Below are 27912 nucleotides of genomic sequence, written 5' to 3'. Positions count from 1 at the left end.
TATGCTTATATTTGTGATGGTAGGACAGAGAACAGTTTCACACAGGCAGCATCTAAAGGTTGCTATGGAGACTTGGTGGCGTACCAATGTTGGCTACAAGTTGAAATATTTTTTTATCAAAATGACGTTATGAATGTAACTTTGCGTTCAGATTGTTCTCAAGGCTTTAGGCCTGTTGCTCTTTACTTACTATGAAGATCAACATAACCAGGTTGGCTTTAGGAAATTACATGTTCGCCTCTATTTGGCATTTCGAAGAGTTTCACGCCAAAAGGAGGAAAAGAAGTAAAAAGAGTAAAAGTCACAAGACAATCTGATCAACAAAAGTGCAGAATGGTACAAGTTGGAACCCAGCTTTGGAAGTTAAACTTGTATTAATTGACGCATAAAGGGATATTTTTGCTTTGCAGACTTTGTAAATGAGTAATGTCCAGATTTGGCTGTGACTGTCTGTCCTGTGAGCTGATAAGGAAGGTGTCTCCTTTCCGAGGGGCCTCTGTTGTCTAAACAGGGATGTGCTGATCCGACAACAGCCACTGAGGAAACGGCGGAGGAAAGAGATAGATGCGTGGAAGTGAAGTGAAGGAATGTTGCACGGTATTCATGACATGTTTTAGTTGCAGCTGTGAGTAAATGAAGCTTAGACAGAAAAATATGCTGCATGACGGAGAAGATTTATAGTTTTGTTGCGTACGAAACTCTTTGTGGGAGTTGGCTGATGGAGGGGATTCACACGAGTCCCGTTGTCTCCTCTGTGTGCTGACTGATGGAGTGACACGCTGAGGGGTGAGCTGTAGGTTAGGAAGAGAGAGGGTTTTTTTGTTGTTGTTTTCAAGGCTGAGCTCAGTTCAGGGTGATGACAGCTGCCGACAGTTCTTGGCTCCTCGCCCTCTTTCTCCACACCAGGTAAAATCCTCCCATTTCTCTTCTCTCTCTCTCTCTCTTTTCTCGCCACGCTCAGACAGTGTCAGTCACTCGTTCTCTCCTGGCGCCAGATGCAGCTTCTCTGTTTCAGTAGGAGCTGTTTTTTCCACTGGATTTCGCAGGACTGCGTTTACACCGTCAGTGTTACTATATAAACAGAAACCAGTGATCCGGTTACAGTGCATCTCACCTGCTGCCGCTCCTCCGCTCTCTCCCGGTGCCCCTGAACACAAAACCATTCGCACCAAGCTAAGCCTGAGACATGACACAACCCGAGACGATTTTCCTCGTCAAAACTCCGACGACTGAAAACCTTTTTTAGAGGATGCCGGCCTTTTAATACCTATCTCAGTCCAAGTTTTTTAACCCATGTTTTCATGTTAGGAGCAATGCCTTGATTTCTTTGTATGTGTCTTTTACTTGCATTATTAAAAGCATCTGGAATCTTTGTTTTTTGTTTGTTATGAAAACTTGGAAACCCCAATATGCGGTTTCTTCTCTAAAAGCAAACATAGTAGATTTTTGTTTGTCACAACTTCTGCTGCTCTGAATGTACTTCGTGTCCCAAATTATTATGCAAATTGGATTTAAGTGCCATAAAGATTACATTTTTTGTTGTGCTATTAAATTTATAGATGGTATAACCAGCCCTATAAAGGTTATACCATGTGTGTCAGGGCTCCTTGGATCACTACAATTAATTTCAGAGATCTGATTAGTTTGTCTGGTGAGCTCAATTAAAGGAAATCGACTTAAGAAGGATGTTCCACATTATTAAGCAAGCCACAGGTTTCAAGCAATATGGGAAAGAGAAAGGATCTCTCTGCCGATGAAGATTATCAGATAGTATAGAGCTGCATGACAAGATATGAAAGTGTTAGATATTTAACAAAAACTGAAGCGCTACGCATTAAGAATGGAAAAAAAAAATATTTGTGTGTGATTCATTGTTATTAAAGGAATTGTTAGATTTGTTTATTTTCTTAAAATTAATTATTTGAAAAAGCAAGATTTTCCCACCACTGTGTAAATTTACTCTAAAAGTGCTATTTTCTTTTTTCTGTGTATATCTATTTTTTGTCTAATACCATGCAGCTTCATTTATTTTTAGCCGTCTCCCTCATCTGCTGCGGTACCACTCAGTGTGCAGGAAGCTGCGTCTTTTATCACAATCCAGGTGTTGCTTGAAATGAACTCACTGCACTGCTCATCACTGCAAACAGTATGTAATCAGGAGACTTTTTATGTCAGCTTTTTGCTTTGCAGAGCACACCAGATGAGTCAAAATGTAAACGTTTCATCCAGACGGGACAGTATGGTCTGCACCTGTGGTTCTTAAATAGGAAAGAAATGATTAAATAACCTACCCTCAAATTCAAATGTTGCTGGAGGAGCTGAAAATCCAAATTGAACTTGAATAAATTAATCCTGACAGTAATATTTGCAAAGGTCTCTTTGAGCCTTAAAACCAACAGAAAATCCCTAAATTATGCAGATGTGTCTCAGAGAGATGAATAGCTGCTAATGAGCTGTGATCCCGCTCGGTGTGTTTTGGTTTCCTGTTGTAGAAGAAGAATCCCGGAGAGGGAAGCATTCATCCCGGAGACTCATGTACAAACTTGCAGATTTCTTTGTCAAAATCAGTTGGAGGCTTACAAAATACCTCCAGCCACCAATTTAAAAACAACTTACTATGTTACAGGGATTATTTTTCGCAGATAGCGGGTTTGTTGTGGAATGCAGCGGCCGTGTTGAAAGCTCACTGACTTCTCGGTCCGCCTCATTCTTCACAGCTCGGATATATTCGGCATCCAAAAGTGTTCGACTGGGAATTAGTTAATTTACATTAGCTGCTGCCAGGCTGGTGTTGATTTGTCCTTTTTTTTTATTATTTGCACATATTGGGGAAGTTTATAGGAGGCTGTTGATCATTAGCAGCGGCCTTCGAAGTCAAGGTCAAAGTTAAATAGTCAAGGTTTTATTTAACCTCCCGTCCACTGAGAAGTTTCTGTCCTCTGCCTCACCTCCTGCTTTCCCTTTCTCTCTCTTTTCATTTTTCCCCTCTCTGTTTTTATTAGATAATTCCTTTGTCCCTCTCTGGGTTTGAAACCTTACCACTCTTGTTAATGACGAGCTGGGGGTTCAGGTTGGGGTTGCTGCCGTGGGGTGAGGGCCACATTTGGTTCAGTCCTGTGCTGTCCATTGAAGGTGACAGGAGGGGCTGTGACTTTGGGGTATTTGACCCCCAGATTCTTTATTTTTACTAGGAAGTGTACCAAGGAGGGAGCTGTTGATGTGAATAGCGGCCCAAGGTGACTGGATCCCAATAAAGAGGCCGTCACCCTGGCCGGGGCCCCCTTCCCATCCGAGACACAACCTTTATAGGGCTGGTTATGAGCCTGGGCAACTATTAAACCCCGTCCAGGCTGCACTGAGGAATTTAGGGCCAGGAAACAGAGGGGTGGGGGCAGGCGTGGGCTCCGAGAGGTGAAGTTGGGGTGACTGAAGGTGAAAGTTGAAAGGCACATTTGATCGGAGATTTTGTGGTAGATTTCCAATCCCAGATTTTCTGAAGTTCTGATCTGCTTATGCTCATTTTCATTGATTCCTCTCGTGCTTTTGACATTCACGTATTTCAACAATAAGATGTTTGAAGTATTAGAAAACAATTACTCCTTAAAAACAGCCCAGGCTTACATAGAAGTTGGAGTTTGGAGAGCTGACACTGTTACCCAGCTCTGCAGATAAACTGGACTTTGCTCATATTTAAGAGAAACAACGAAATGATTGAAGAGTTGACGTTTTAAACTCTCTTCAGCATCTTTTATCATCAATCTTTAGCATGATCAGCACAGTAACCTCTGCTATGACAAAATAAAGGTTTTTAAAATAATTAAATAGCAACTTTACAATAATACTCTCAGCTTTAACACTCACGTTGTCTTACCTCTCTTGAAACACGTTTAGTAATTCCTGCAAAGTAATTTAAAAGTGCACATCACTAATGCTAAAAAAAAAAGCAAATTGAGTGATCTTCCCTCACTAACATCATCAGCACAGAGAAGTGTTTTTATTTGCTGTCAAGCATAAAATGACCCTTTCCTGGTCTCAGTGCAACTCTGTTCTGTAAATAGATAGTTGGGTCGCTGCAGTTTTTCCTCAGGTTTTCTGCTGTATTTTCATTTAAGTGCAAGAAACCACAGCTGGATGAACTTTACTACAACCATTAAACATTGTTTGTCTTGAATCGTTTTCACTAGGAGCAGTGGAAGGCCTCTGCCAAAAAATATGCTGTTCTACAGTGTGAAATTTTCCTTAGCGAGACAGTGCGAGGGGACGGAGGGAGACAGCGAGGTCTCGTAAACATCCCACCTCTGTTTGTTCACATGGGGCTTCAGGGAGACGGGCAGGTCCGGTCGGATGGCTCTTCCAAATAAAACAACAGAAAAGAAAAGGAAAACAAAGCAATATGAGCATGCACACAAACACACACGTGCAAAATTTTCACATTTGAGTCAAAAAGTCAGCAGAGGTGTCCCACCGCTCCTCCTGCTCTCCAATAAATGGTGAAGCCAATCAAAGCTCAGCTGCCAATCAGCATTTTATCAGCAGGGCCATCTGGCCATCAGCTAATTGTGTCTCTTTTAAGTCCCTGTCAATCAGCAGAGCCCCCCACCGCCCTCCTCCCTTTTCTCTTAAAAATGTCTGCTTTTGAGCTTGTTCCCTTCTGGCTCCACAGGGTGGCCCGAGGAAGGATGGGGGTTGTTTGTTGACCACTCTCTCCTAATCAGCTGCTGCATTTGCTTTCATCATCATTTCAAAGACTCTTAGGATTAATGCAAACAAGATGCATTCTTATAATAAATGACCTTTCTTCCCCCCTTTTTGTATTTATTTTTTCATTTTCTTGCCCTGCAGCGGTGGAGACGCAGAGCACCAGTTCAGAGGAGATGGTGCCCAGCTCCCCTTCCCCTCCTCCTCCTCCCCGGGTCTACAAGCCGTGCTTTGTGTGCCAGGACAAGTCATCTGGTTATCACTACGGAGTGAGCTCCTGTGAGGGCTGCAAGGTAAAAGAAGCCAGAGGTACATGCAGAGTTTACAGGACATGTGTAAAAAAAAAAAAAAAAAAAGAGAGAGAGAGAGAGAGAGAGAGAAAGAAGAAGCTGAACAGCTGAGGTCAGTTTAAAAGAAACCCAGAGTGGGAGCCTGATTCTCTCCGAGAGCCAAACAGATGTGTGAAGAGTGCAGCTGTGTGCTTGCTGCTGCCCCCTGGTGTGTAGCCACTGCCACTGCACAGGCACGCAGCATCGTCTGGAAGCTCGGCGTTTCCCAGTCCAATTTTAAATACCAGATAAATGTGAAGCTGTAATTTAAATGTCAACTTTAAAAAATATCAGACTACTTCCATGAAAGTGAAACCCAACGGCATTTAAATGTTAACAAAAACAGATTGCAGCTGTTTAAAAGTGATTGAAATCCTAAAAACATGATCTCTTTGATAATTTATCTGCAGCATGTACATATGCAAGACCTTTGTTTAGGATTTCCTGTCATAGACCAACTCAAAGCAGTGCATGACATTTCGGAGAAAGGAAAAGCTATGCATCGTTGCCAAAATTTATTGAACAATAAAAGGTTTGAAAAGGAAGAGGAGAATTTATGTGTATCTCTTTTCACTCATAACCAGAATAAAACTCCAGCAGTTCAGTAGTGGAAATTAAACTGAGCAGATTAATGGGAGGATGGATTGAGCTAAATACCTGAAAATCCCAGGAGAAACCCTGTTAGGATGCATTAAATCCTAAGACTGGTGTGGAGGTTCATGCTCCAGCAAATCAGCAGCCATAAACTTACATTTCAGGCTGCAATGTAAAAGTTTAAATCAAAGCATATTCCTGTGTCAGAATGGCCCAGTCAAAGTCCAAACCTGTCTCTAATTTGACCAGGAGAACTTGACTCAGAGACTGATGTTCACAAACACACATGTTTTAGCCAGTCTCAAGATAGGATGGGCAAAAACGTTTGTCTCTAAAAGCAGTAAACCAAAAGTTATTGATGATTCAATAAAGTATTTAATCAGGGTGGCCAAATAAAAATGCACACCACACTTTTCAGGTTTGTAATATTTACTTACTTTCCAGAATTGTGGACTTTGTGTCAGTCTATCATGTTAAAATGCAATAAAAGACATTGAGAGGCACCAACACTTTGAAAGACACGGTAATTATATTATATTCTACCTCTATGTCAGCTAAAGTGGAAACATTTTAGAAGCTGTCCTGTTTCTGTCTGTTCTGGAAACTTAGACCAAGGACATAAATCAGAGTCTTTTCTGCTTTTTTAGGGATTTTTCCGCCGGAGCATCCAGAAGAACATGGTGTACACCTGCCATCGAGACAAGAACTGTCAGATTAATAAAGTGACCCGCAACCGCTGCCAATACTGTAGGCTGCAGAAGTGCTTTGAGGTCGGCATGTCCAAAGAAGGTCTGTGGGCTGGAAAGCAACTCTTCCTGTTAATTAATTTATATCTAACCTTTTTAAGCTGACTTAGACTGTAATTCAAAACTTATTTTAAACTTTATTAGGACGGCCAATAAGTGTGGAGTGGGCCTGCGAGTTGTTGCGATCACAAATTTCCGAAATCACAGCCAAACATCCTGTAGTAACCGGATTTTCTTCAACCTTCAGCCGTGCGCAACGACCGGAACAAGAAGAAGAAGGACGTGAAGGAGGAGGTGGTGCTGCCCGAGAACTACGAGCTCAGCGGAGAACTGGAGGAGCTTGTGAACAAAGTCAGCAAAGCTCACCAAGAGACATTCCCGTCTCTGTGCCAGCTGGGAAAATACACCACAGTGAGTTTTTTGACTTCCACGCACGGCGGAGTGTCAAGCATCACTCTGCACCGAGGCTAGCTGCTTTCCAGGAAAGACAAACCACAGAGCCGGCTCTGTAAAGACAAAAAGTGTCCCTGTTTCTCTCTCCCAGAACTCCAGTGCTGACCACAGAGTGCAGCTGGACCTGGGCCTGTGGGATAAGTTCAGTGAGCTTTCCACTAAGTGCATTATAAAGATTGTGGAGTTTGCCAAGCGACTACCAGGCTTCACTACGCTCACCATCGCTGACCAGATCACCCTCCTCAAATCTGCATGTCTGGACATACTGGTATTAGCCCTCTCCTGGTTAACCAACCCTCCACCTTCCCAAGGCTTTCTCATTCATCACGCTGCTTCACTTCCTGAGACAAAGCAAATATTACATTTTTTAAACTGTGCAGTTTTCTTTTCCCTGAGTTCTGTAATGTTTTTCCTTCCCTTGTGCAGATGCTGAGGATATGCACCCGCTACACTCCAGAGCAGGACACAATGACGTTCTCAGACGGCCTGACTCTCAACAGGACCCAGATGCACAACGCCGGCTTTGGGCCGCTCACAGACCTGGTGTTTGCCTTCGCCGGTCAGCTCCTGCCTCTGGAGATGGACGACACAGAGACGGGGCTCCTGAGCGCAATCTGTCTCATTTGTGGAGGTAAGGCTTCACGGAGGCTATAAAGCGTCTCATTTTGTGTATGTCTTCTTGTCAGCTGTTTGTGAGGTTAATATTGTTTCCTCTTTGCCCCTCAACAGACCGCATGGACTTGGAAGAGCCGGAGAAGGTCGACAAACTCCAGGAGCCGCTGTTGGAGGCTCTAAAGATCTACACTCGCCGCAGACGCCCAAACAAGCCTCACATGTTCCCTCGCATGCTGATGAAAGTCACAGACCTGCGAGGAATCAGCACCAAGGGTTAGGGCGTTTTGTTTTTTTATTATAAAACCGTAAGAATTTTTTTCAGGTGATCAAAACGCCAGTCTTCCTCTCCCGGTTGTAATCTTAAAGAGGAGATATTATGAAAAATTCCTATTTTTTTAATGTTTTTATACTTCCATTTGGGTTTCAACGGCTTCTAAAAACAGCCAAAGTAGCAACCCCAGCGAAGCACAGCCTGTCACCGAGCAACTCAAGCTGAGTTTGGTCATCTGGTTTTACTGCTGTGCAATGGCTGCTGGAAAAGACAAAGTTTTTGTAGTTGACTTACCATCCTGAAACCACTCGTTTCATTCTTGTTGGTTGTGCAGGAAGCTCCACGTCTGCTTTTCAAAGATGTGCGATTGTATGATTGCACATCTGTTTGTAGGCATTTTTCATGTACGAGTGCAAACGTTGAGTTGGTGGCGTGACCAGCAGCAGCTTGTTTTGATTTAAGGTAACAAGATGCCCTGAGACACCTCATTCTGAAAGGAGCTCAAAATAGGCAGAATTGACCAAACAATCTCATTAACTAATAATTTTCTCCAAAAAATGTAAATAAGATGTTTTGTATACTTTATAGACCTATCCTAAATTATTCAAGAAACATAATAGGTCACTTTTATAAGGTTTTGTTATATTGTATCACTTTATATGTTATATGTTGGGACTGAAAAGCAATTAGAAGTCATTTGCAGTCTTTCTGTAACATATGCAAGTTAAGCAGGGCTCTGCGCTCAGCTCCATCTGCCTTCCCCATCAACTCTTTGGCTTTGAATGCAAATGCATGCCACACTTTTCAGATTTCACTTGTGAGCAACTTCTTTTAGTTTTACTCTGTGTAAAATGTCTAAAAATCTGAATGAAATCAAAGTTTGTCCATTTGCAAAGCACTGTGTGCATCTGCACGGCTTAGGTCCGCTTGTTTCCTCTGCAAGGAGAACATGTCGTTTTGACGTTGCGCCTCTCTGCCCGCCCGCAGGTGCAGAGCGAGCCATCACCCTGAAGACGGAGATCCCGGGACCCATGCCGCCTCTGATTAGGGAGATGCTGGAGAACCCGGAAGCCTTCGAGGACAGCAGCGACTCCACCGACAGCGCCTCGGCCCCTCCCCCAGCCATCCAGGCCATCAAGCAGGAGGAGAAGTCCACGTACGAATCGGCCTTCGAGGAGGAAGAGGAGGAGGAGGAGGACGACTACTGGGACGAGGAGAAGGAGTGGGGGGCGGACAGCGACGGGGAGCCCTGGGGGGAGGCGGCACAGAAGAAGGCCGTGGCGGGAAAGACGCAGTGAGAAAGGAAGGCCGCTTCCTGTCTGAGAGACCGCTGAGCCGCACAGAGCAACACCACCTCACACGTTTAGGCTCGTTAATGACATTGTGATCAGCTGTACATACTGACTTTAAGAAAACTGTTTTCAATTCAGAATAGGAAGCAACTAAACAAAGAGAAAAAGCACTACATTTCAGTGGATGAATGAGGGCACCATTAAAATATCGATGTGACTTTGCAAAAAAAATGTCCCTGAGTTCAACCCAGAGCAGCAAGGATTGCTGGGAGGAAGAAAAGGAGCTCATCTTCTGTCTCTTAAGGGCTATGCTTTGTATAAAGTGGTTGATTGCAGCAGCTGAGCTCTACATGGTGTTCATGTGCCACGAATGTCTTCTCAGAATTACTTCTCAGAGATTATGCAACTTATTTGTTTTTCTGTGTACGTCCTTTTCCTGAGCATGTTACCTTTACGTCTGTTTGCCTCTTCTTTTGTTTGGTATATTTTTTTTACTCTCATTTGACTCGATGCATGTGAAGTTTGAACTTTAACCATTTTCATTTCTGCTTTTTTTTGGACAAAAGCATTTAAAAGTGTGAAAGAGAGACAAGGGAGTCATGAGCAGGACTCAAACTCAGAGAAATCACAATAAGTTTTCAGTCATGAAATTATTTGAGAGAGGACGATAAGAAAACTGGTGTTTTAACTCTGGTGCCAAATAGGAAAAAAAATGCAAACACAAGACATATCTCTCATCCTTTTTATAAATCTATATTAATATTTCTGACCCCTTATTAAAATCTTTAAATCTTCAGAGGGGTCGTCCTTCACTCTCAGGTTGATTCTGTCTCACTTTTCTGTGTAACAGTTTCTGCAAAACTAAAAATCCCAGCCACATAAAGTCAAAAAAGAACTTGTGATATTGCAAGCAAAGATATTTAAACGAATATTAAAACAAATATACTCAGGAGGTAGTGTGTGTGCGTGTGTGTGTCTGCCATTTTCAACAATTCAAGCTCGAAAGCGCAGATGGGATAAAAAGAAACAAACATCTGAAAATAATGCCAAATATAGTAGTTTTCCATATTTACACACATTCCATGTTTAAAAATAAATTTAATAGATGAAGCTCTCAAAAAAATTTATTCTAAATTGAATATGGAGTATGATCGGTTTACCCCGAACACACTGGATGCATGCAGAGCCGGTCCAAAGTTGTCCAAAGTGGGTTTTGATCTGGAGAGCCATCACTGACCCACATAGACTTAGGATGTTTTAAGTTAATGACCTTCTAAAGCTACATTTTATTATGAAGGACTTTAATTTTTAATTTGATGTCCAAAAGTCTTTAGAGAAAATTTAAAAGCTGGCTGATTGTTGATAAATATGTCATCTTTAAATCGACTCAGAATTGGGAAAGTCAACAGTTTTGGGTTGTTTCTATAAAATATTTTAAAAGTCACAGATAGAAAATATCAATTAGTACTTCTGACAATTTGCATCTAAGTAAACCAGTACTGCACATAATGTTGTACAAACTATCATGTGTTACTTTAGTGTTTAATGTGTAAAACAGAGAAAAATGCGTTGTATTAATTAATCCCACAGATTATCTGACTTTCGACTGGAGTGTTCAACTTTGGAGTCAAATTGTTCCAAAGCTCGACATCAGAGACGAATGAAATATCCCATGAGGCTCTGGTTACAAGTTAGAAAACATTACTGAAGAATTTATTAAGAGTCAAAAGCCTCGTCTCAAAGATTAATTGATTGGAACGATTGTTAAAAAAATGCTCATCCAGCATCAGCAGTGAATGGGTGTCCTCCTGAAGCACAGGGTGATATTTTAGTGAAATAAAATATTACAGTTCTTTGATAATAGAATAAAAACTGATCAAATGAAAAACTTGTGTTGAGTGCCAAAAGTATTGAAGTTTTTCATATTTATAATCAGATTAATAGCCATCAGAAAGGCAAAACTAAGGTTGTCAGGATTTTCATTTATTAAGGTGTATTGGTTCTTGTTGGATCTAAACGTTGCTCTCTCACACACACACACACACACACCTACACACACACACACACACCCACACACATTGTGACATAGTAACTGCATAGCACCAGCCGAAATTACACTTCTCACGATCTTTTCAGATCATTCAAAGTTTATTCATTTTAAAGTAAATGCTTTGTTTCTGATGTTATTAATTATCTTGAATTTGAGGCGGTGCAATAAATTAACCACAGAGGTTGTTGCCAAACTCTCAAGCCAGCAATATTATAGGCATCAATATGTAACAATGAAAGACCAAAGACAGATAAGTCACTTTGTGTTGGGCAAGATTTTACTTTTTGGGTTTTTTTTACATGATGAAGCTGGATAAATCTCATCTCTCTAACATTTTGTTGTTGCTGATGAATGTCTTTCATATTTTATTCCAGGCATGTTGTCTACGTGTTCAGGGAGCGACGTTCATCATGTGTCTTCTTATATCTGAGAAACCAAATTATGTCTCTGACTATTGCACACAGCTACAAACAAGTTCAAAAACTGTGTTGAAATGCTCTGGTTACATTTCTACGAGAGGCTGAAACTATGTTTGCTTTTTTATGCTTACTATTAAATGTTTTATGATGTTTCCTGTATTTTGATAAAAGCATTTTTTTTTGTTCTCAGACATTATGGTGTCCAGTTGTCTCAACTTTTTTTTTTTCCCCAACAAACATTTACAGACATGGACACATTTGTGGTCACCACTGAAAAGGATCCTTGAAAACTGTTTTCATTTTATTCACTTTTATTGCAGTAACATTATCTCACGTTAAAATAATAATCTGAGGGCATTTTTATATAGGTTAAAAATTGCTGCTTGTATCTAGTTGTTGATTTCTAGTAGTTCAGTTAAAAGAAACAAATGGGTTATTTCAGCAGGATACTAACTCAAAACATAGGGTAGGATAACATCTCAGTCTCCAGACCTGAATCCTTTAGAAAAGCTGAAAAGAAGAAAGACAGAAGAACCAGGACAATGGACTAAAGCAGAGGTCAGCAACCTGCGGCTCCAGACCCACAAGTGGCTCCTAAGAGCCTCCATAGTGGCTTTAACTAGGCCACTTCAGCCTAAAAATTAAAGAAAATGGAGCATTAAAAAAAAAGTTAAGGTTAATTGTTTTTCAAAAATAAAATAAAAAAATAAATAAAGCTAAGTTAATTGTTTTTACTGTGTTTTATTAAGAGCTACTTGGGAAAAAAAAGCAAATTAAAGTTAACTGTTTTTGGAGTATTTCAAAAAACAAGGTTTTTAAAAAAATAAAGCCAATTTAATATAATTATTTTTACAGTTTAAAACAAAACAATAAACAAAACATGAAGCTAAGTTTATTGTTTTTACAGTTTTTTTATAAAGAGGTATTTTAGTAAAATAAAGCTAACTGACCTGAACTGTTTTTACAGTATTTCAAAAAGAGCAGTTTTTAAACAACATCGCTAATGAACTTTTTAACAATAAGCTCATTAACTGTTAACTGCTTTTACAGCTTTTAGGTGATTTTACACAGTAGCTCTATAACAGAATAAAATGAGAAATAAATGTGCCAACCTGGCCCAATGTTATAACTTGTTCTCTCAGTAAATTGAATTGTGTCCACCACACTTTTTCACACTGACTACCTATACTTAAATAAAGGCTTTTTAAAGTGAGAATATTCCCCTGCAATAATGATAATGATAATAATAATAACAGCTTTAACTCCAGTCAAGTGAAGACCTCCATCATGCAGATGTCTGTGTATCATTTTCATGATCAGGATCTTTTTTTTCTGTTAGTATCATGTCAATAAATCACAGAAACCGAACAACACTGGCGAGCGTTTCACTAGGAGCCCTGAACAGCAGTTTCCCGACGCTGCGGCGCTGCAGACAGGCATTCATGTTCCTCCGGCCTGACTCGGTGCTTGGAGAGCTGAAGCAGAACGTTTCACACTTGACAGCGATCGCACGCCCACACATCTGACACGGTTTTAGGAGTCGTGCTCTCATGCAAAACCCAGGGGCCAAAGTAGCACCAGAACAACACGTAGAGTATGAAAGTCAGGCCAACGGCGTATTTCTCACATTTGCCACATATTCACATTACGGCAAGGTTAAAGGCTGGAACACAGAGGATTGAATTACAAGTACTAAAATCCGTGTAACCTGAGTCGAGGTTCGCACTTAACACGAGAAATATTTCCTATAACATGATTGACCACTCAGGAACAAAAAAAAAAGAAAAATTAAAGTGCATTTTCACAAATATAAGAAACAAAAGCTAACTAAATGCTCTTTGTTTAGCTTGGATTCAAATAAACATTAGTGGCGCCAAAGCTGCTTGCTCCTTGTTCTGTTACCACATTGGGGAGTCAGCCAGCTCACTGCAGAGAAAACAGATGAAAGTTTCACAGAACATGCAATCAAACAACATCGTAGTAGAAAACAAAGGTTTTTTATGTTTGCAGCTGACTTTAAATCAATTGCTGTTTTAATTTGTGGTGCACCTCCGTCACCTTGGGCAGCAGCTTCGCAATAATTTAGGGCTTTTGATGATTTAGTTGAGTACAAACACAGCTATTTAGAGCTTGTGTTGTTTTTAATGTGTATTTAATGTCTCTGATGACGGACTGGTGAAATGTTCCTTGGAAGGAAAATCGACTGCACAGTTTTTCCAGCCTGGCTGCGTCAACTCTTCTCATTAGAAATGCTGCAGCTCATTATGCCTGCTTGGTTTCCAGGCATGTACTTGGCTTTTAAACACAGCCCAGCACATTTCCAAGAATCAGAAATCAGGGATCAGATCAGTTAACCTGTTTTACCCATTAAAAGTCCAGTTTAGGTCCATCGTCCACATTTCAGCCCTCTAGTTGAAGATTTTAGGAGAAGTTTAGTTTATAGGTAATCCTCATTCATTATTTCTTCTTCTTTGTGAAGTGCATCAGTATAACCGACAGAAAAACAAACCCTCAGCATAATGCTGCCACCACCATGTCTGACAACTGCTACATTATTCCTACGTTTAGAAATCTCACCCTGACTCTTGTCTTTGTGGCCTAATCACTCAACCTTTCTCTTCTCTGACCATAAAACTTTCCTCCAGAAGGCATTTGCCTCGTCCATGCCAGCAGCTGCAAGCTTAACTCAAGCTTCAGAGTGTTGAAGCAGAGCTTCATGTCTGCGGCCTCTCGGTCCGTGGTGATGTTCGGCCGGCGCCAGTGGGGACAGTAACGTATGTTATGATAGGCTCGGGTCTGAGCTTGGTGGTTGTTCATAAACATTACATCCAATTTCAATCCGACAGTTGGAGTCGCGTAATTGAAACCTGTGTTCCAACAGGACATCGATCCAAAACACACATCAAAACTGATGACGGATTGAACAACACAGGCTCCTGGAGGGTTCTGACCTCGACTTGGTGAGAGGTCATGGACTCATGAACTCAATTTAACTCTTCAAAACTGTCATGAACCAGTTAAAAAGGCAGTGTTAGGTATTTTTCAGGTGGATGGTGCTATTTTGTAGCACAATCAAGTCACTATGTCACCTTCGTTTTTTATAAAAATGCTGCATATGTCGACTTTGCAACTTGATGCACTGAAATTGGGCCTCTGTCTGTTTAGAGACATTCCTACTTTTTCCAACACTCCACCTCAAGAGAAACAAAGCAACACTCCAGGTCTGTTTTGGATGAAGGAATAACATTATAACGTGGCATGTAGCTGAAAAAGGTTCCTGTTAAATATCCAGGAATAAATATGGTGGCAGATTACTGATGGCTGCAAAAAGCAGGTAGATCAGGTGCAAAGTGGGCTGTGTGCATATGTTTGACTCTGTGTTATTGATCAAAACTTGTGCTGCCATTTCTTGTTTGTTTTTTTCTTTTTAATCATTCGAGCTGAATGCATCATTTGCTCTTGAAAAGGAGTGGTTCAAACAAACCAAAGGCCGCAGATTAGACATGACATGTATAATCACGATAGGGGGATGAAAAGTTCTCGTGAGCACGGAGGACATGTCCACTCTGATGTGTTTCGGCGACACAGCCTCTGAGGAAAGATTGTGTAAGAGAGGATATTCGGAGCGGTGCTCGGTGTGGCTGGACTCTCCTCACCTCAGGACGGGGTCGGCGAGTTCAGGCAGGATCAGCTGCTTCGCTTCGCCGGTTTGGGGTTTGCTGAGCTGAGATCTTTCATCCTGATTTCACAGACGAAAAGAAAAAGACTCGAGTCAGAGCCTGTGATGCCGACCAGCATTTCCAGGGTCGGATTTACCGGCTTCCAGGGAAATATGACTTTTATGTGCTACATTGAAAACTAGAAATTATTTCTGCATGTCAAATACAGAAATCAATTCTGAAGTGATTTCTCGTTATAATTTAACGTGCTACTTTTTAATTTAACATAGCAGCCAGCTGTGCTGCAGCATATGAAGGAAAAACAGAAACACTTTTATTATTAGGTAGCCTATTTTTATTTCTCTCCTCCTCTTCAACAGTGCTGCAGATAATAAAATTAATGGTGACATTCCAACGATATGATGTTCTTTCCTGAAGCTTGGACTTTGTTTAGTTAATTTGCTTTAGCATAAGACAACACAAAGAGGGAGGCAGCCTTGGCAGTAAAAACAAAATAATCCAAACACATAAAGTAGCATTTACCTTGCATGGTTACTAATTTAAAACTGTAATCTACAATGCAAATACATGATTTACATTTGAATATTAACAGGCTAGTTATTAAGGTAATTTTTGGTTATTTTATGACTTTTCTTATCACACACAGTTTGCTTTCGTCTAATTTATTCACGCCATCCCTGCAGACAGATCGTCTTGCCCCGGCCTGTTTCTGCAGCAAACATGAACCCGGATGTTCAACAATGAAACTGGAGCAAACACTCATGACACAGCAGAGCTGCAGGAATCTCTTGAGACAACAATCTAATGTTTGCCCACTCAGAGTGGGTCGATCCCTAATGCAGGCGCTATTAATGGTTGTTTGGTTTAGGCCTGAGCAGGCAGGCGGACGTACCTGTGAGTCAACGGGCGACTCGTCACCTTCGCTTCGGCTCAGAGTCTCGACTGGGATCTCAGAGGTGGAGCTTTCCTCCGGGCAGAAAGATGAAGAAGCAGATCTGGGAGCAGCTGATGGAGCGAAATCCCCGTTCAAAGATGAAGAACCTGGAGCTGTTTCAAAATGTTCCTGATTTTAAGCCTCCTTAGAATAAAGTCACCGGTCCGGTTCATGAAAATCCTTTTCCATACTCACAGATACATTTAACCTCTGTGTTGTTTGGGTTCGTTTCTTCCCCGATGCCCAGCTTCATCTCCAGCTGCCGAATGCACGTCACCAAATCCTGGAAGGTTTCAGGCAAACGGATTATCAGGGTGAGACAAAAAAGATTAGAATAATATCTCTGTAAGTAAGTGGAGAAAAACACACACACTCACAACAAAAACAGCATGTAGAACCTTTTGCAAACCTCTGAAATTATTCTGCTTCATTCTTAATTTTTTTTTTTTTGTGACATTTTGCATGTTTGAAATAAATGCAGATTTTATTTCATTTCAATTAAATGGCAGATAACTCTTGGTTAGCTCTATTTCATGTTTATAACCCCAGGTGAAGAGAGATTTGGTTTTAGACGACTATTTTAACTCAGATATTCAACTCAGTTGAAAGCATTTACAAAGTGTCAACTGGAACATGTGTGCAGCAAATTTATTTCAAATTAAAAACGGGCTCATTCGTCCCAAACTGTATGAAGCTAAACTTTTGCTGATCATATTTCATGTTTGATAGTAAATGACTATCTGTGCATTGCGAATAGAGATTATATGTTTGTCAGGTTTCTACTTTGAAAATCTAACACTGTGAATCAGTTGAACACCTGGACTTGAAAACACAAATTGGTAACATTTTAGTTTCAAAAAAGATGTATTTATTTACTAAACTAAAAATGATTTTATTTACTAAAAGTGACACATTTAGCTACACAGTCTACAAGCTGGGCATCAGATCAGCAGAAGATGCACTTCATCTGGAGATGAAGCTGGGGAATCATGTTTCTCTATGACTTTTAGAATAATGCCTTCAAGCAAAACGATGACAATGAAAGAAGTTTCATAAGGAACCCAGAGTTGCTTGTGGCGTTGAAGCCTTGCCTGCTTGTGCAGCAGCTCCTGCTCTCTCCCTTTCTGGACCTTCCTCAGAGCGGCTTTCAGCTCCTGCAGCTCTCGCTTGGCGTCGCTCAGCAGCGCCTGCAGGGGGGAACAGCAACCTCACAACCTGTGACATCTGACATGTGTCCCGCCGATCACATGTTGGGAACTGTTCGCTCTGGTTGCCAGCGTGCGTGTGAGAAAAGAACTGCGCCGAACTCTGGCACGCTTCTCCGAAACACACTCTGAGCAACCGAGCAACGCCCATCATGTTTTGAGCTGATGGTGTGTCGATGCTTTTACTTTTGTTGTGTTTTGGTTGCTCACTTTTTCTCTCCCGAGCTCTGCCTCCAGGTTGTCTCGTTCAGACCTCTCCTCCTGGAGCCACTCCTCCTTCCTCTGAAGCTCACAGCTCAGATCCTGGACTTTCTTCTTATCAATCTGCACAAAAAAGATAAAAATAGGATTGAGAATAAGTTTGGCTCCACATATGTCTCACGCATGCCCTGCAGCAGGTCCTGCTGGATCTTCACCTCTGCTGCGTGCCTGTAAGCCTCTCTCTCCAGGGCCCAGGTGGCCCGCTCCTCCCTGAGGGCCAGGTCCTGGTCTGACAGCTGCAGGGTGAACTGCGCCACCTGGAGGCGGACTTGGTGCAGCTCAGCGTGAGTGCGGTTGCGTTGGGCGGTCAGGTCTCGCAGCTCGTTGTGCAGGCCTTCGGCTGCATGGTCGCTGGCTTCCAGCTGCTCCTGCAGGCTGCGCAGCTCTGCAGCCGAGGCCTCCACTTCCACCTGGGGCAGAGATGAAGACTCAGAGTGTCACAAAATGGTGGTGGTGGAGGTGGTGAGGCAGACGCTGGAGACCCAGGTAGGTGAATGGTGAGTAATTTAATGAAAATAATCCACAAAAACACAGTCAACAGAGTCCGCGGCCAGGCAGCACGGCTGAGCGGAAGCCAGGGCTCAACGCCGGTAGCAACTGGTCATACAGGCGGCTAAACACACAACGGCAGACTAAATACACTGAGGGTAATCAGGAGAACAAGACACACCTGGGAACAATCAAGGGGAAGACAGGACAACGAGGAGAACTCAGGACACAGAAACTCAGAATTAAACACAGAAAAACACAGAACCTGACACAGAGGTGTCAGAGGTGCAGAGGGCGGGTGGAGCACCCAAAAACTGTGCATAAGTAGGAGTAGCTTCAACAATTTTTTATTCGAGTAACCGTAAAAAACAGTCATCCAAGAAATGACTCAAGAGTAAAAAAGAATTAAGTACCGAGTAACTGATCAAAACATCAGGTTAAAATATAAAGTTATGTGAAAATTTTGGTATTTTAAAGACCAAAGTGAAAATCATTTATAGAAATATCATCATTACTAAATAACAAAATCAAGCAAATGAACATTTTCCAAATTAATTAGTTTGTATCTGGTGATTTTTTTTTTTTTGTTTGTTAAAGCAAGTTTTTTCTTCATTCAGTGTTTCTCACAGTGTGTCCAGAGGTTTTACTCAAGTAAGAGTCGCGATTCTTCACAATGAAATTAGTGAAGTAAAAGTAAAACGTAACTTTGTGACTAAGCTGCCATCAGAGTTTCATACCTGCAGGGATTTCCTTTTTTCCTCATCATGTTTCATCTGGGAGGACATTTTCTTCACTCTCTCCTTCAACCTGTGAAAACCAAGCAAAGTTAGCTTTAGATGCAGTTACTAAGATGAAGTCACATAAATATTTCAGACTCTTACCTTTGCAGCTCCATGTTTGCTTGCTCTTCTCTGTCAGCCAGAACCTTCACCTCGTCCCTCAGGTCTTGGACTTGCTGCTGGTTCTCGCCCTTCTCAGCTACAAGTTTTCTCAGTTCAGACCTCTGGATTTCCTGACTGTACTTCACATCCTTCCAGCATAAGACATGATTGATTACAGTGTTTTAGAAAATATCACTCGGAAACCTGTTGTCACATTACAGCTGCAAGCTTCGGATGAAAAGAGTTTTCCAAACACTGAGGAGTGGGAGGAAACTGAAGCACGGTTTCCAAATTTCCTTTACAAGAAGAAGTTATTTTTTTAGACTCGAAAGTAAATCTTAGGAGCAACATAGATACTAAATTTGGACCTGAAAAGACTGAAACTTTTTTCTGCGCTTAATATTAGTCAGAACAGATCGGAAATTCAATTTAAGTTTCACCACAGATTTAAACTTTTGTTTTAGCTTCCAGCTTGGTTTTTAAACCGCTGCGTCTCTTTTAAAAGAATCATTTCCTCAGCTAGACGCTGCCATGGCCACGTTTTGTGTGATGCTATGTTCAAGATGATGCAAAATATTAGTTTTCAACTTCACAAAGCATTTTGCATGTAGAGTAAAAAACAAAAACTAACAAAAAAATCAATCTTAGTCTGATTTAAACAAAGCAAATTCTTCCACTTGGTTATTTTGTTTCTTGCCAGTTTGTGGAGAAATAAAAATATTTGTTTGTATTTTGTTGGTCATCCATAAAAGCCAGCAGACTGACAGTCCTTGTAGAATGAGCTGAGCTGCTCTCTGCAGCTCCTCCAGAGACATCATTAGTTTATTGAAGTCTTTTCTGTCTACAGTTTCTGTTCCTGCTGTCCTCCACACTTTTTAAAATATTTGCTAATATATTGAGCATTTTCTTCCACTTCACAATTATGAACAACTTTGTTTTGACCCGTCACATTTAATGTCAATGAAATACATTTGGGTTTGTGGTTGTAATGTGACACAATGTGGAAATGTAAATGGTGTTGGGGGACACCTCTGTGTTCATTGCTGTGGGATTTCTGTTCAGTGTGTTTCAGTTTGTGGATCAAAACGAATGTGATCCGGTGTCCAAGCCCGTCTTACCGTGTGTTTTTCTTCCAGCCTTTTCAGCATCTCACAGCTCTGCCTCAGGTTGTCTCTGAGCTCAGTGATCTCCTCCTTCATTGTCTGCCTCTCCGTCTCCCACTCCAGCCTCGCTCTTTTGCCGGCTTCTTTTTCAGTTTCCACCTCCTTCTTGGCTTCATCCAGAGCTCGCTGCAAGGCCGCCTGATTGTCGAGGCTCTGCTCGAGCCGACTCTGGTGACGGTAAAGGTAAACATGGAAGAGTTATCGTCACAGTGAATGTTAGGCTTTCCCCTCCCTCACCTGCAGCAGCTGCGCTCTGGGGATGACCAGCATCAGCTCCTCTTCCTCTCCATCTTCCTCATCCCGTTCTTCCTTCAGCGTCTCCAGCTCCTCCAGCGGCTTCGGGGCGCAGAACGTGAACGGACGACTGCGGGCACAAACCTTCCCCACCTTATCCACATAAACAAACTGGTACTCCACAGCACTGGGGCGAGGCAAGTACGACGCTGCAGAAGAAATATCAAGCTTTACTCAGACTTATAGTTTCAAATATGGTCAACCTGAACATTAACAAGTTAATAGATAAAAAGCTCTTGAGCAGGATATTCTTAGTTGATCTCAGTTCTTTGGGTTTTTGTATTGAAAACCATGGGAAAGCATTTAAAACCTGTAACAGCGAGGATTCCTGAGACAACTACGTATTTGAAAACTTGTTCTACTTATCTAAAATGGTTTACATATTTCTGTTAAAATGCAAAGCATCATTTCAATATTCCTTGTGGTTTCTTATGCACACAAAATTCACCCTGCAGTTTATGATACTAACATGACCACAAAAGCTTAATGCATCAAAATGTGCAAAGCTTCAAAAAAACTAACAATATTGCCTGATTCATTTTTTTGGTGCTATAAGAGAAGGCATTTTCAATGCTTCACTGTACTCGCATTGGCTCATAAAATAAATATAATATTAAGTACAGAAGCAGTTTTTTTATTTTAGATGGGTTACAGTGGCAGGAATCTGGATATCTAAACCCTGCAACGCCAAATGCATAATTTCTAAAGGATGTGCGTCTTTTACGAAGTTAAAAACTTGCGGTAACCATAGTAAATATCTTTGAAAATATATTATTCTCTATGAAAACGCAAAATGATGTTGAAGCTTAATGTATCAATTATGATAGAGAGACATGAATATTGAGAAACTACTCTTTTTTTTTTGTAAAGAGTTGCAATTAAACCCTAGATATAGGCACATTATTGATCATTTTTGTTGGAGGCAGGTGTCTTTAAAATGATAACAAAACAAAGTGAAAGGACTATCAATAAAAATCTGTCAAAGGTGAGTCTAAATCTGTTGTTGATATGACTGAATCTTCTCTTAAAGCTCATTTTAAGCTCAAATTGAAGTGTTCATTTTTACAGTCATTGTTGTTATATTTGAGTTGTTTTTATTGCACTTTGGTCAACTGTGTTGTTTTTAAAGTGCTTTATGAATGCAGCACTGTATCCATGACTCTGGTGAGTCAGTATCCATAACTAATGAGTCATGGATACAGATTTAGAGTCTGATTATATTGTTGCTGAGCGTGGTGAGACGTGCTGTAAGTAATTCGTAAATTTAATTGGTACCCTGGAAAACGGCACAGTGGTCGACGCTGGTTCCCTCCGTGTAGCCCTCAGGAACCAGAGCCCAAGTGTAGGTGTAATACTGTTTGACTGAAGACCAGCCCATCTACCACACAGGAGACACATCACAACCCATAAAACAGCAGATTCTTTGCCTCATTCATTCAAGGGTTAAAAATGTATGCTAACGTGGGTTATTATACCTGAAAAATCCCTATCCAGTCACCGCTGCTCCACCCATGCTCTGATGTCAGACTGTAATGGCACTCCACCCTGGTTTGGGGGAAGTACAACTGCCCCACATTTCGAAACACCACCGCCGGCTGTTTATCCATCAGTGACAGGAAGCTCTGCTGTTGAGGAAGAAAACACACATGGGTCTGGTTTGATGAGCTCCAGTTTCCCTCTGGATGAGAACAGCTGATGAAAGGTAATAGCTGAGCTCAGGAATGCAACTTTGTGCTCATAGCAAGCAAGGAGCTCACACACACACACACACACACACACACACGCACACACACACACACACACGCGCCCACGCACACACACACACACGGCCTGTTAGAGTTTAGTTAAAGCAAAACCTGCAAGTCATATTAAATACTCCAAGAGAAAATAATAGGAATAATGGAAATTTTGGAATGGGTTATCTTAAAAGTATTTTACTTAATCATAATTAAAAGTAATCTAATCTTTCTAACACTGAAAAAAAAAAACGCTATTAAATTTGTTTGAGCAAAGTTTCAGAGGAAATAAATGGCAATTTCAATTCAAAACAATTAAAATTATGTCACACTTGCTTAGTTTAGATCTACACATTTTAAAAACTTAAATGTTTATTTAAAAAATGTTGATAATGAACAATGAATCAGACCTTAATCTCTTGAGAAATGTGCGCCTGCCTTCAGCTCCTCGTGAGAGATCTGATCAGTCTGGAGAAAGTGATGAGCAATTCTGTCAGGTGCAGGAGTTTCACAACATCCCCTGGACCATGTGGAGTCCAGATAAACATCTCAGACACAGAAGGGATTGTGGGAGATGTAGTGAGTGCATCACTGGTAAGGGGGCAAAGTCGCTCTGAAGACTTCAACTCCCAGAAAAGAAAACATATTCTGAGCATGTGCTACTTGTAGTTTGGACGTGTTGCAATAATCAGAGGTTACTGTCACACCATGTAAATGATACCAACAACAAGGGACAAAAATAGATAAAGTCATGTGAACCTTATTTTTTTATATATGTATATATAGAAAATGTTTGCTGTTTAAGCAAAGTAATTATTTTTAAGTTTCATGTTCAGGGCAAGCTGTAGGCTGCTTAGTATATTTATATCCTGTGACTTTGATGACATGTTGTTTCCACGTTGGACGCTAGATGGCAGTGCAGCGGCGCTCCAAGATATGACCAAAATTAGAGACAAAGAAGGCAAGCAAATAAAACATATTTTAGACTCCTACCATTTATGCATGGACTTCAAATTGGCAATAAATGTTTCATTTTTGATGATGAAACAAATTTAATCTTCAACAAGCTTCAAGGCAGGGCAGTTCTTCAAAAAGACAAAATAAACCACTTTTCAGCCTTCCTGTTAGAAATATTTTCAAACTAGGGTGGCGCTTGTTTTACATTCTGCGAAAATGTGTATACTAAGTGTAAAAAGAACATGCTGAATCACAGGTCAGAATAGAATTTTTTTACATTGATTTTTCTATTTTTCAGCAAACAAAATATTAAGAAAGGATTTAGCATTAATTTGTAGACAAGAGTGTTTTTATTTTAGTAGCAAAAACCCTGAAAGACACAGAACCCTGAAACAGACCTGAGGAAAACAACCAATACGTGATAAAAACAAACTAAATATAACAAAAAAGATAAACAGAAAATATAAAAGAATTGCGTCTCACATGTGCAACATTTCTCTCAACAGCATATAATGCAGTATATGTAGATATTAGATGTCACCAGCGTCACATTTCGGTGCCATTTTAGTAGTTTGTCAGGAGTGCTAACTGAGTCATTTAGTGACTCATTGTGGATAACATTTTAATCTGTTGATAAACCACCTGGTTGAAACTAAAGCCTAATTGATGATTTATTTCTACTCATTTGTTGTCATTTTTATTACCACATAAAAGGGGAACAGAGTGTCCTGAACTTCAGGTATATGGAAGAAATAAAGGTTTGATTCCCCGCTGAATTGTGCCCCGGCAGTACGTTTGGGCTCCGTCACAGAGAACTGGATTTTGGTCTCATCTGACCAGAACAGGTTCTGTTTTGAGAATTAATATTTAATGCACTCTCAATCATTCAGATGTTCACTGGCAAACTTCAGATGGAGAGCTTGTGTCCCTACGCATAATGGAGCGACTCAAATTTCTACAAAACACAAAGCAGCAAAGTCATAAACATGGAAGGAAGGAAGACGGGGCACAAAGAGCAAAAGAAAGAAAGGAAGGATGCAAGGAATGAGAGGAAGAAAGGAAAGAAAATGAGGACAGCAGGGATAACGAAAGAACAAATGTAGGAACAAATGAAAGACACAATCAAAGAAGCCGAAGTATGAGACAAAGGTAGAATGATGTAAGGAAGATAGGAAGGACACAAAAAAGGAAAGAAGTAGCTGCACCAGAAAGGTAGCAAGACAAGGAAGGAAGGCAGGCTGACACTTTTAGACCCTGGGGTTATAAACCAAGTCTGGAAATACCGATGCTTTTGTTTACTCTTATTTTCATACCAATTTACCCACATTCAGAAATAAAATGCCATACCCTTCCAGGCTGCATGAGTCCTGCATAAAGTTCAGCATAACGAGACCAAACTCCCTTCTCAGATGTGGGCACGAAGAAACAGAAATAGTGATGTTTTGTAGTTCTGAGGATGAATATTTAATGCACTTCATGCAGACATGCTCGCTCTGTAGACGCGCGTTAAGATTTCTCCACACGAAGGTCAAAGAGGAAGGTCAGAGACGGTATAACAAGCTGAATATGGAGCAGCTCTTCACCTCCTGATGAACCATCAGATCGGACCTGCAGCTCGTTAGCTGCTACTCAGCAGAGGAAGGACACCCAGGTCCGCCAGCTTGGCTCTAGCCACCTCCTCCCAGCCCTTGTTGGCCAGCGGGTTCCTGGGCGACGGGTGCATGACGCCCTCGACTCGCACATTCACTACGCCCTCGGCAGACAGCGCCCGCCGCGCCCGTTGCTCCGCAACCTTCCCCACGCCGATCACCATGGAGACGCCCAGCAACTTGACCACTTTGCAGAGCGCCGCGTCACACAGGGACAGCAGTTTCTCTCGCTCCGTTGCAGGCAGCTCCGGCGGCGTCAAGTTCTTCCCGCTGGCGCTCATGAAGATCAGCGGGCACAGGTTGTGAACGAAGCAGTGGCGGAAGAACTGCTCGGGCTCGCCGCACAGCTTTCTGAAGAAGCCCCAAAAGCGAGCGCCGCTCACTTCGCTCTGCGTGCAGCCGAGGCCCAGGATCCGTCTCTTTGGATGCTCCTCAGCAGGGCGACCGACCTCACCCGAGATCTTCAGCCAATCAACGACTGACTTCACCTCACCGAACGGGACCTGAGTCAGACAGAAACACGTCACTCACACTGAACCTTAACGGTGCAGCATGTAACTTTTATTTAAAACAAAAACAAACATTTTTTCACATATTTGTTAAACTGTCACGATGTTTTGACAGAGTATTACGAGACATTATCTGTGATAAGATCAATCTCCTCCACATTCTCCCTGCATTGCTATTTCCATCTGAAAAAATGTACCGCTCCAACCAAAAACAACCAATCAGAATCAGGGGGAGGGCCTTAGCGCTGGCAATCAACCTTCGCTAAATGTGTTGATGGCTTACCATTACAGAAAAACCCTTTGTGCCTTCATCGGTGGCCATGCTAACTAGGCTGAGCATTCACAACAGGCTATGCTAGCTGCAGCATAGCAAATGGGGAGAACGGGAGGTAGGATGAGCAGCACCATAGGAGACTGTGATGGACAGCGCTAACGCCTTCCAACTGGCTCTAACTGGTTGTTTGTGGCAAATTACCTGTCTCATACTGTCACAACAAAGTGGCAATTTCAACAAATAGTTGAAATTACAGTTATTTTTTCCTCCAGACACAGACTTTGCATGCAAGACAAAAACTTCCACTTTGGTCTAATCTGACCCCAACACCGTCCGCATGTGTTCCATGTGTTTGCTGTTATTTTATATTGCATGTGACAAAACAGGGCTTTTGGCTTTTTTCCAAATATGGCACTTGCCAATTCTCTTCTATAAAGACCAGATTGGTGAGAAAATATTAGTCGTTCTGTCAACAAGCCCTGCCAGACAAGCTGTGGGTCTCTGCAGCTCTTCCAGTTTTCGTGGGCCTGTTTCTCTGATTTAGGCTCCTTAGCAGTGGCGGAGCCAGAGGGGTGGCAGTAGGGGTGGCCCTGGCCACCCCTACTGCCACCCCTCTGGAAATGGTTATTTTAAAATATAATACTTATGAGATCGGCAAAGATTTGCCAGGAAAACTGTAATTTCCGACTGTCCCTGAAGGCAGCCCGATGCCCGACGCTGTTCATTGGTTAAACTGACATGTGGGTCCTGCTTGATCCAAAACACATCAAAGGCTCTAGAGTTACACCGTCAAGGAGTTTTGCAGGTATTTACATTTTACCGCTCAGCAGTAACCGCTGTTACCTTCCTAATGAGAGGCGACACTTGTCATACATTTCTAAAAAGAAAAAAATGGTTGTGTACCATGCTAGTGCTGATAGATCGTGTTTTAGACAGATTATTTTAACACATGTTTTAGTGACATGCTGCCCTCTAATGTTTTATATCTCCCAGCTCTTGCTTGAAATGTGTGTTTTAAGAATATGTGAAAAACCATTAAGTTTTATGATGACTGAAATGTAAGTAGGCTATGTCATATGAAAGCTTTGAATTATAACCTGACTAGTTATATTAATTAATTTTGATCAAAAGGAAACAAATATTTTTTCCTTTCGTTCCATGGAACGGTCCATTTGTACATGGACCCCTCTGACCCCCCCTTTTGCTCACCCTTTGGCCACCCCTTGAAAAAAAGTCTAGCTCCGCCACTGCTCCTTAGCTGGCCTCTCACCTAGCAACTGTACCATACTCTTCAAATTTTCAGATGTGAACAGCGCATTATGCACCCAAAAAGCCTATTCACTGATTAGTAAGCTTCTGAAGTGAATTGCTTAAATTGTATTTTATTTTGGGGATCAAAGTTTTTGGGAGGTGAACACAAATGCACACCACACTTTTGAATTTGTGAAATTCTATATATATATATATATATATATATATATATATATATATATATATATATATATATATATATATATATTTATATATATAACTCCAATAAAACACTTTGAAGTTTGGTGCAACAGTTTCGCAGAGAAGGTTAAATGCCCACCCCGGTCTGCGCCATGCCGAAAGGTCCGGGATTCATCCCCAGAAACAGGACCGTCTTCCCGGGCTGGCAGTACTTCTCCACGTAGCAGCAGTGGGTGTCCCAGGCGTACTCCAGCGGGTTGTAGATGTAGCGGACGGGCTCCCCGAAGGTGAGCCCCCGGAGGAGGGCGTTCAGCTCCTGCTCCGCCCGCAGGAACCTGGAGGACGGGGTCCCGTCTCCGGGCTCAGAGGCCCGGTTCTGTGAATCTGGGAGCCCCGGTTCATTCCCAGACGTGCCGCCGTCCGACATATTTGAGTAAGTCGCTGATTGTCCAACTAAAAAGGCGCATTAAGTTGTTTTCATGGATCACAGCGTAAAAGCAGAACACAAAGAGTCGCAGCAGTTTCTTCCTCTGATGCTGCGTTTTACACAGAATGTGTTGCTGCCATCTTCAGGATTATTTGTGTAATTACAGTCGTCTTTCTCAGCCCACCAACTTTACTGCTTTTGTTCTTTTGCAGGCAGCCCTGGGTTGGCAGCATGTAAAAGTATTTCAGTACAGAAAAACCCGCCGACAATTAGAGACTCTCCTCTAACTTGAACACGTTTCTGCTTAAATACATTTAAATAAAAATAATGAGGTCATTAGAACCAGGCTGCAGGCTGTGGAGGTGATTCAGCCATTTGATTGAGGTGTGTTGGATCAGAAAAATCTAATATCTGGCCTCAAACACTGGAGTTTGACAGGTGAACGTTACGATGTCATACCAACAGTGAATCACCCCGAGAATACAAAAACAAAATACAGCATTTTCTATTTCCCATGCGCCTTCTTATTTATCC

At 41.6% G+C, this 27912-nt stretch overlaps 3 protein-coding genes across 8 annotated transcripts in view; 1 reads left to right on the top strand and 2 right to left on the bottom strand.

Annotated features, from left to right (window-relative positions):
* LOC129358513 (retinoic acid receptor gamma-A-like) overlaps positions 1-11658 on the top strand; it is a 46967-nt gene extending 35309 nt beyond the window's left edge. For 4 of the 5 annotated variants that reach the window (XM_055027632.1, XM_055027634.1, XM_055027633.1 and 1 more), the window contains 7 exons: positions 4843-4991; positions 6269-6410; positions 6615-6778; positions 6912-7088; positions 7247-7451; positions 7550-7708; positions 8694-11658. In XM_055027632.1, the coding sequence (XP_054883607.1) occupies positions 4843-4991; positions 6269-6410; positions 6615-6778; positions 6912-7088; positions 7247-7451; positions 7550-7708; positions 8694-9004 (1307 nt within the window). In that variant the 3' untranslated portion in view covers positions 9005-11658. Of the gene's footprint in view, positions 1-194; positions 907-4842; positions 4992-6268; positions 6411-6614; positions 6779-6911; positions 7089-7246; positions 7452-7549; positions 7709-8693 lie in introns of those variants that run through there. The other variant, XM_055027635.1, reaches the window with a different exon arrangement.
* A 97-nt stretch (positions 11659-11755) lies between these two features.
* Positions 11756-22772, bottom strand: calcoco1b (calcium binding and coiled-coil domain 1b). Of its 2 annotated transcripts, none has more exons than XM_055027630.1 (14): positions 22521-22772; positions 21850-21999; positions 21650-21752; positions 20318-20523; positions 20036-20248; positions 18918-19066; positions 18774-18843; positions 17703-17957; positions 17497-17610; positions 17173-17268; positions 16277-16364; positions 16040-16194; positions 15124-15206; positions 11756-13393 (listed from the first exon to the last, which is right to left on the bottom strand). In XM_055027630.1, the coding sequence occupies exons 2-14, from the start codon at positions 21979-21981 to the stop codon at positions 13366-13368; spliced, it is 1692 nt and encodes a 563-aa protein (XP_054883605.1). In that variant the 5' UTR covers positions 21982-21999; positions 22521-22772; the 3' UTR covers positions 11756-13365. The 2 variants fall into 2 exon arrangements, with proteins under 2 accessions (XP_054883605.1, XP_054883606.1); XM_055027631.1 differs by having other exon boundaries at positions 21850-21996.
* Positions 22773-23394: 622 nt separating this feature from the next.
* Positions 23395-27478, bottom strand: smug1 (single-strand-selective monofunctional uracil-DNA glycosylase 1). Its single transcript, XM_055027623.1, has 2 exons — positions 27091-27478; positions 23395-25219 (listed from the first exon to the last, which is right to left on the bottom strand). Exons 1-2 carry the CDS (start codon positions 27376-27378, stop codon positions 24686-24688), a joined length of 822 nt encoding a protein of 273 aa, XP_054883598.1. The 5' UTR covers positions 27379-27478; the 3' UTR covers positions 23395-24685.
* Positions 27479-27912: the final 434 nt, after the last annotated feature.

Source organism: Poeciliopsis prolifica, unplaced genomic scaffold (assembly GCF_027474105.1).
Source record: "Poeciliopsis prolifica strain line A6 unplaced genomic scaffold, Auburn_PproV2 SCAFFOLD003, whole genome shotgun sequence".
Classification (NCBI taxonomy): Eukaryota; Metazoa; Chordata; class Actinopteri; order Cyprinodontiformes; family Poeciliidae; genus Poeciliopsis; species Poeciliopsis prolifica.
The sequence above is the reverse complement of the archived record's forward strand: the minus strand, read 5'-3'. Positions and strand labels throughout refer to the sequence as shown.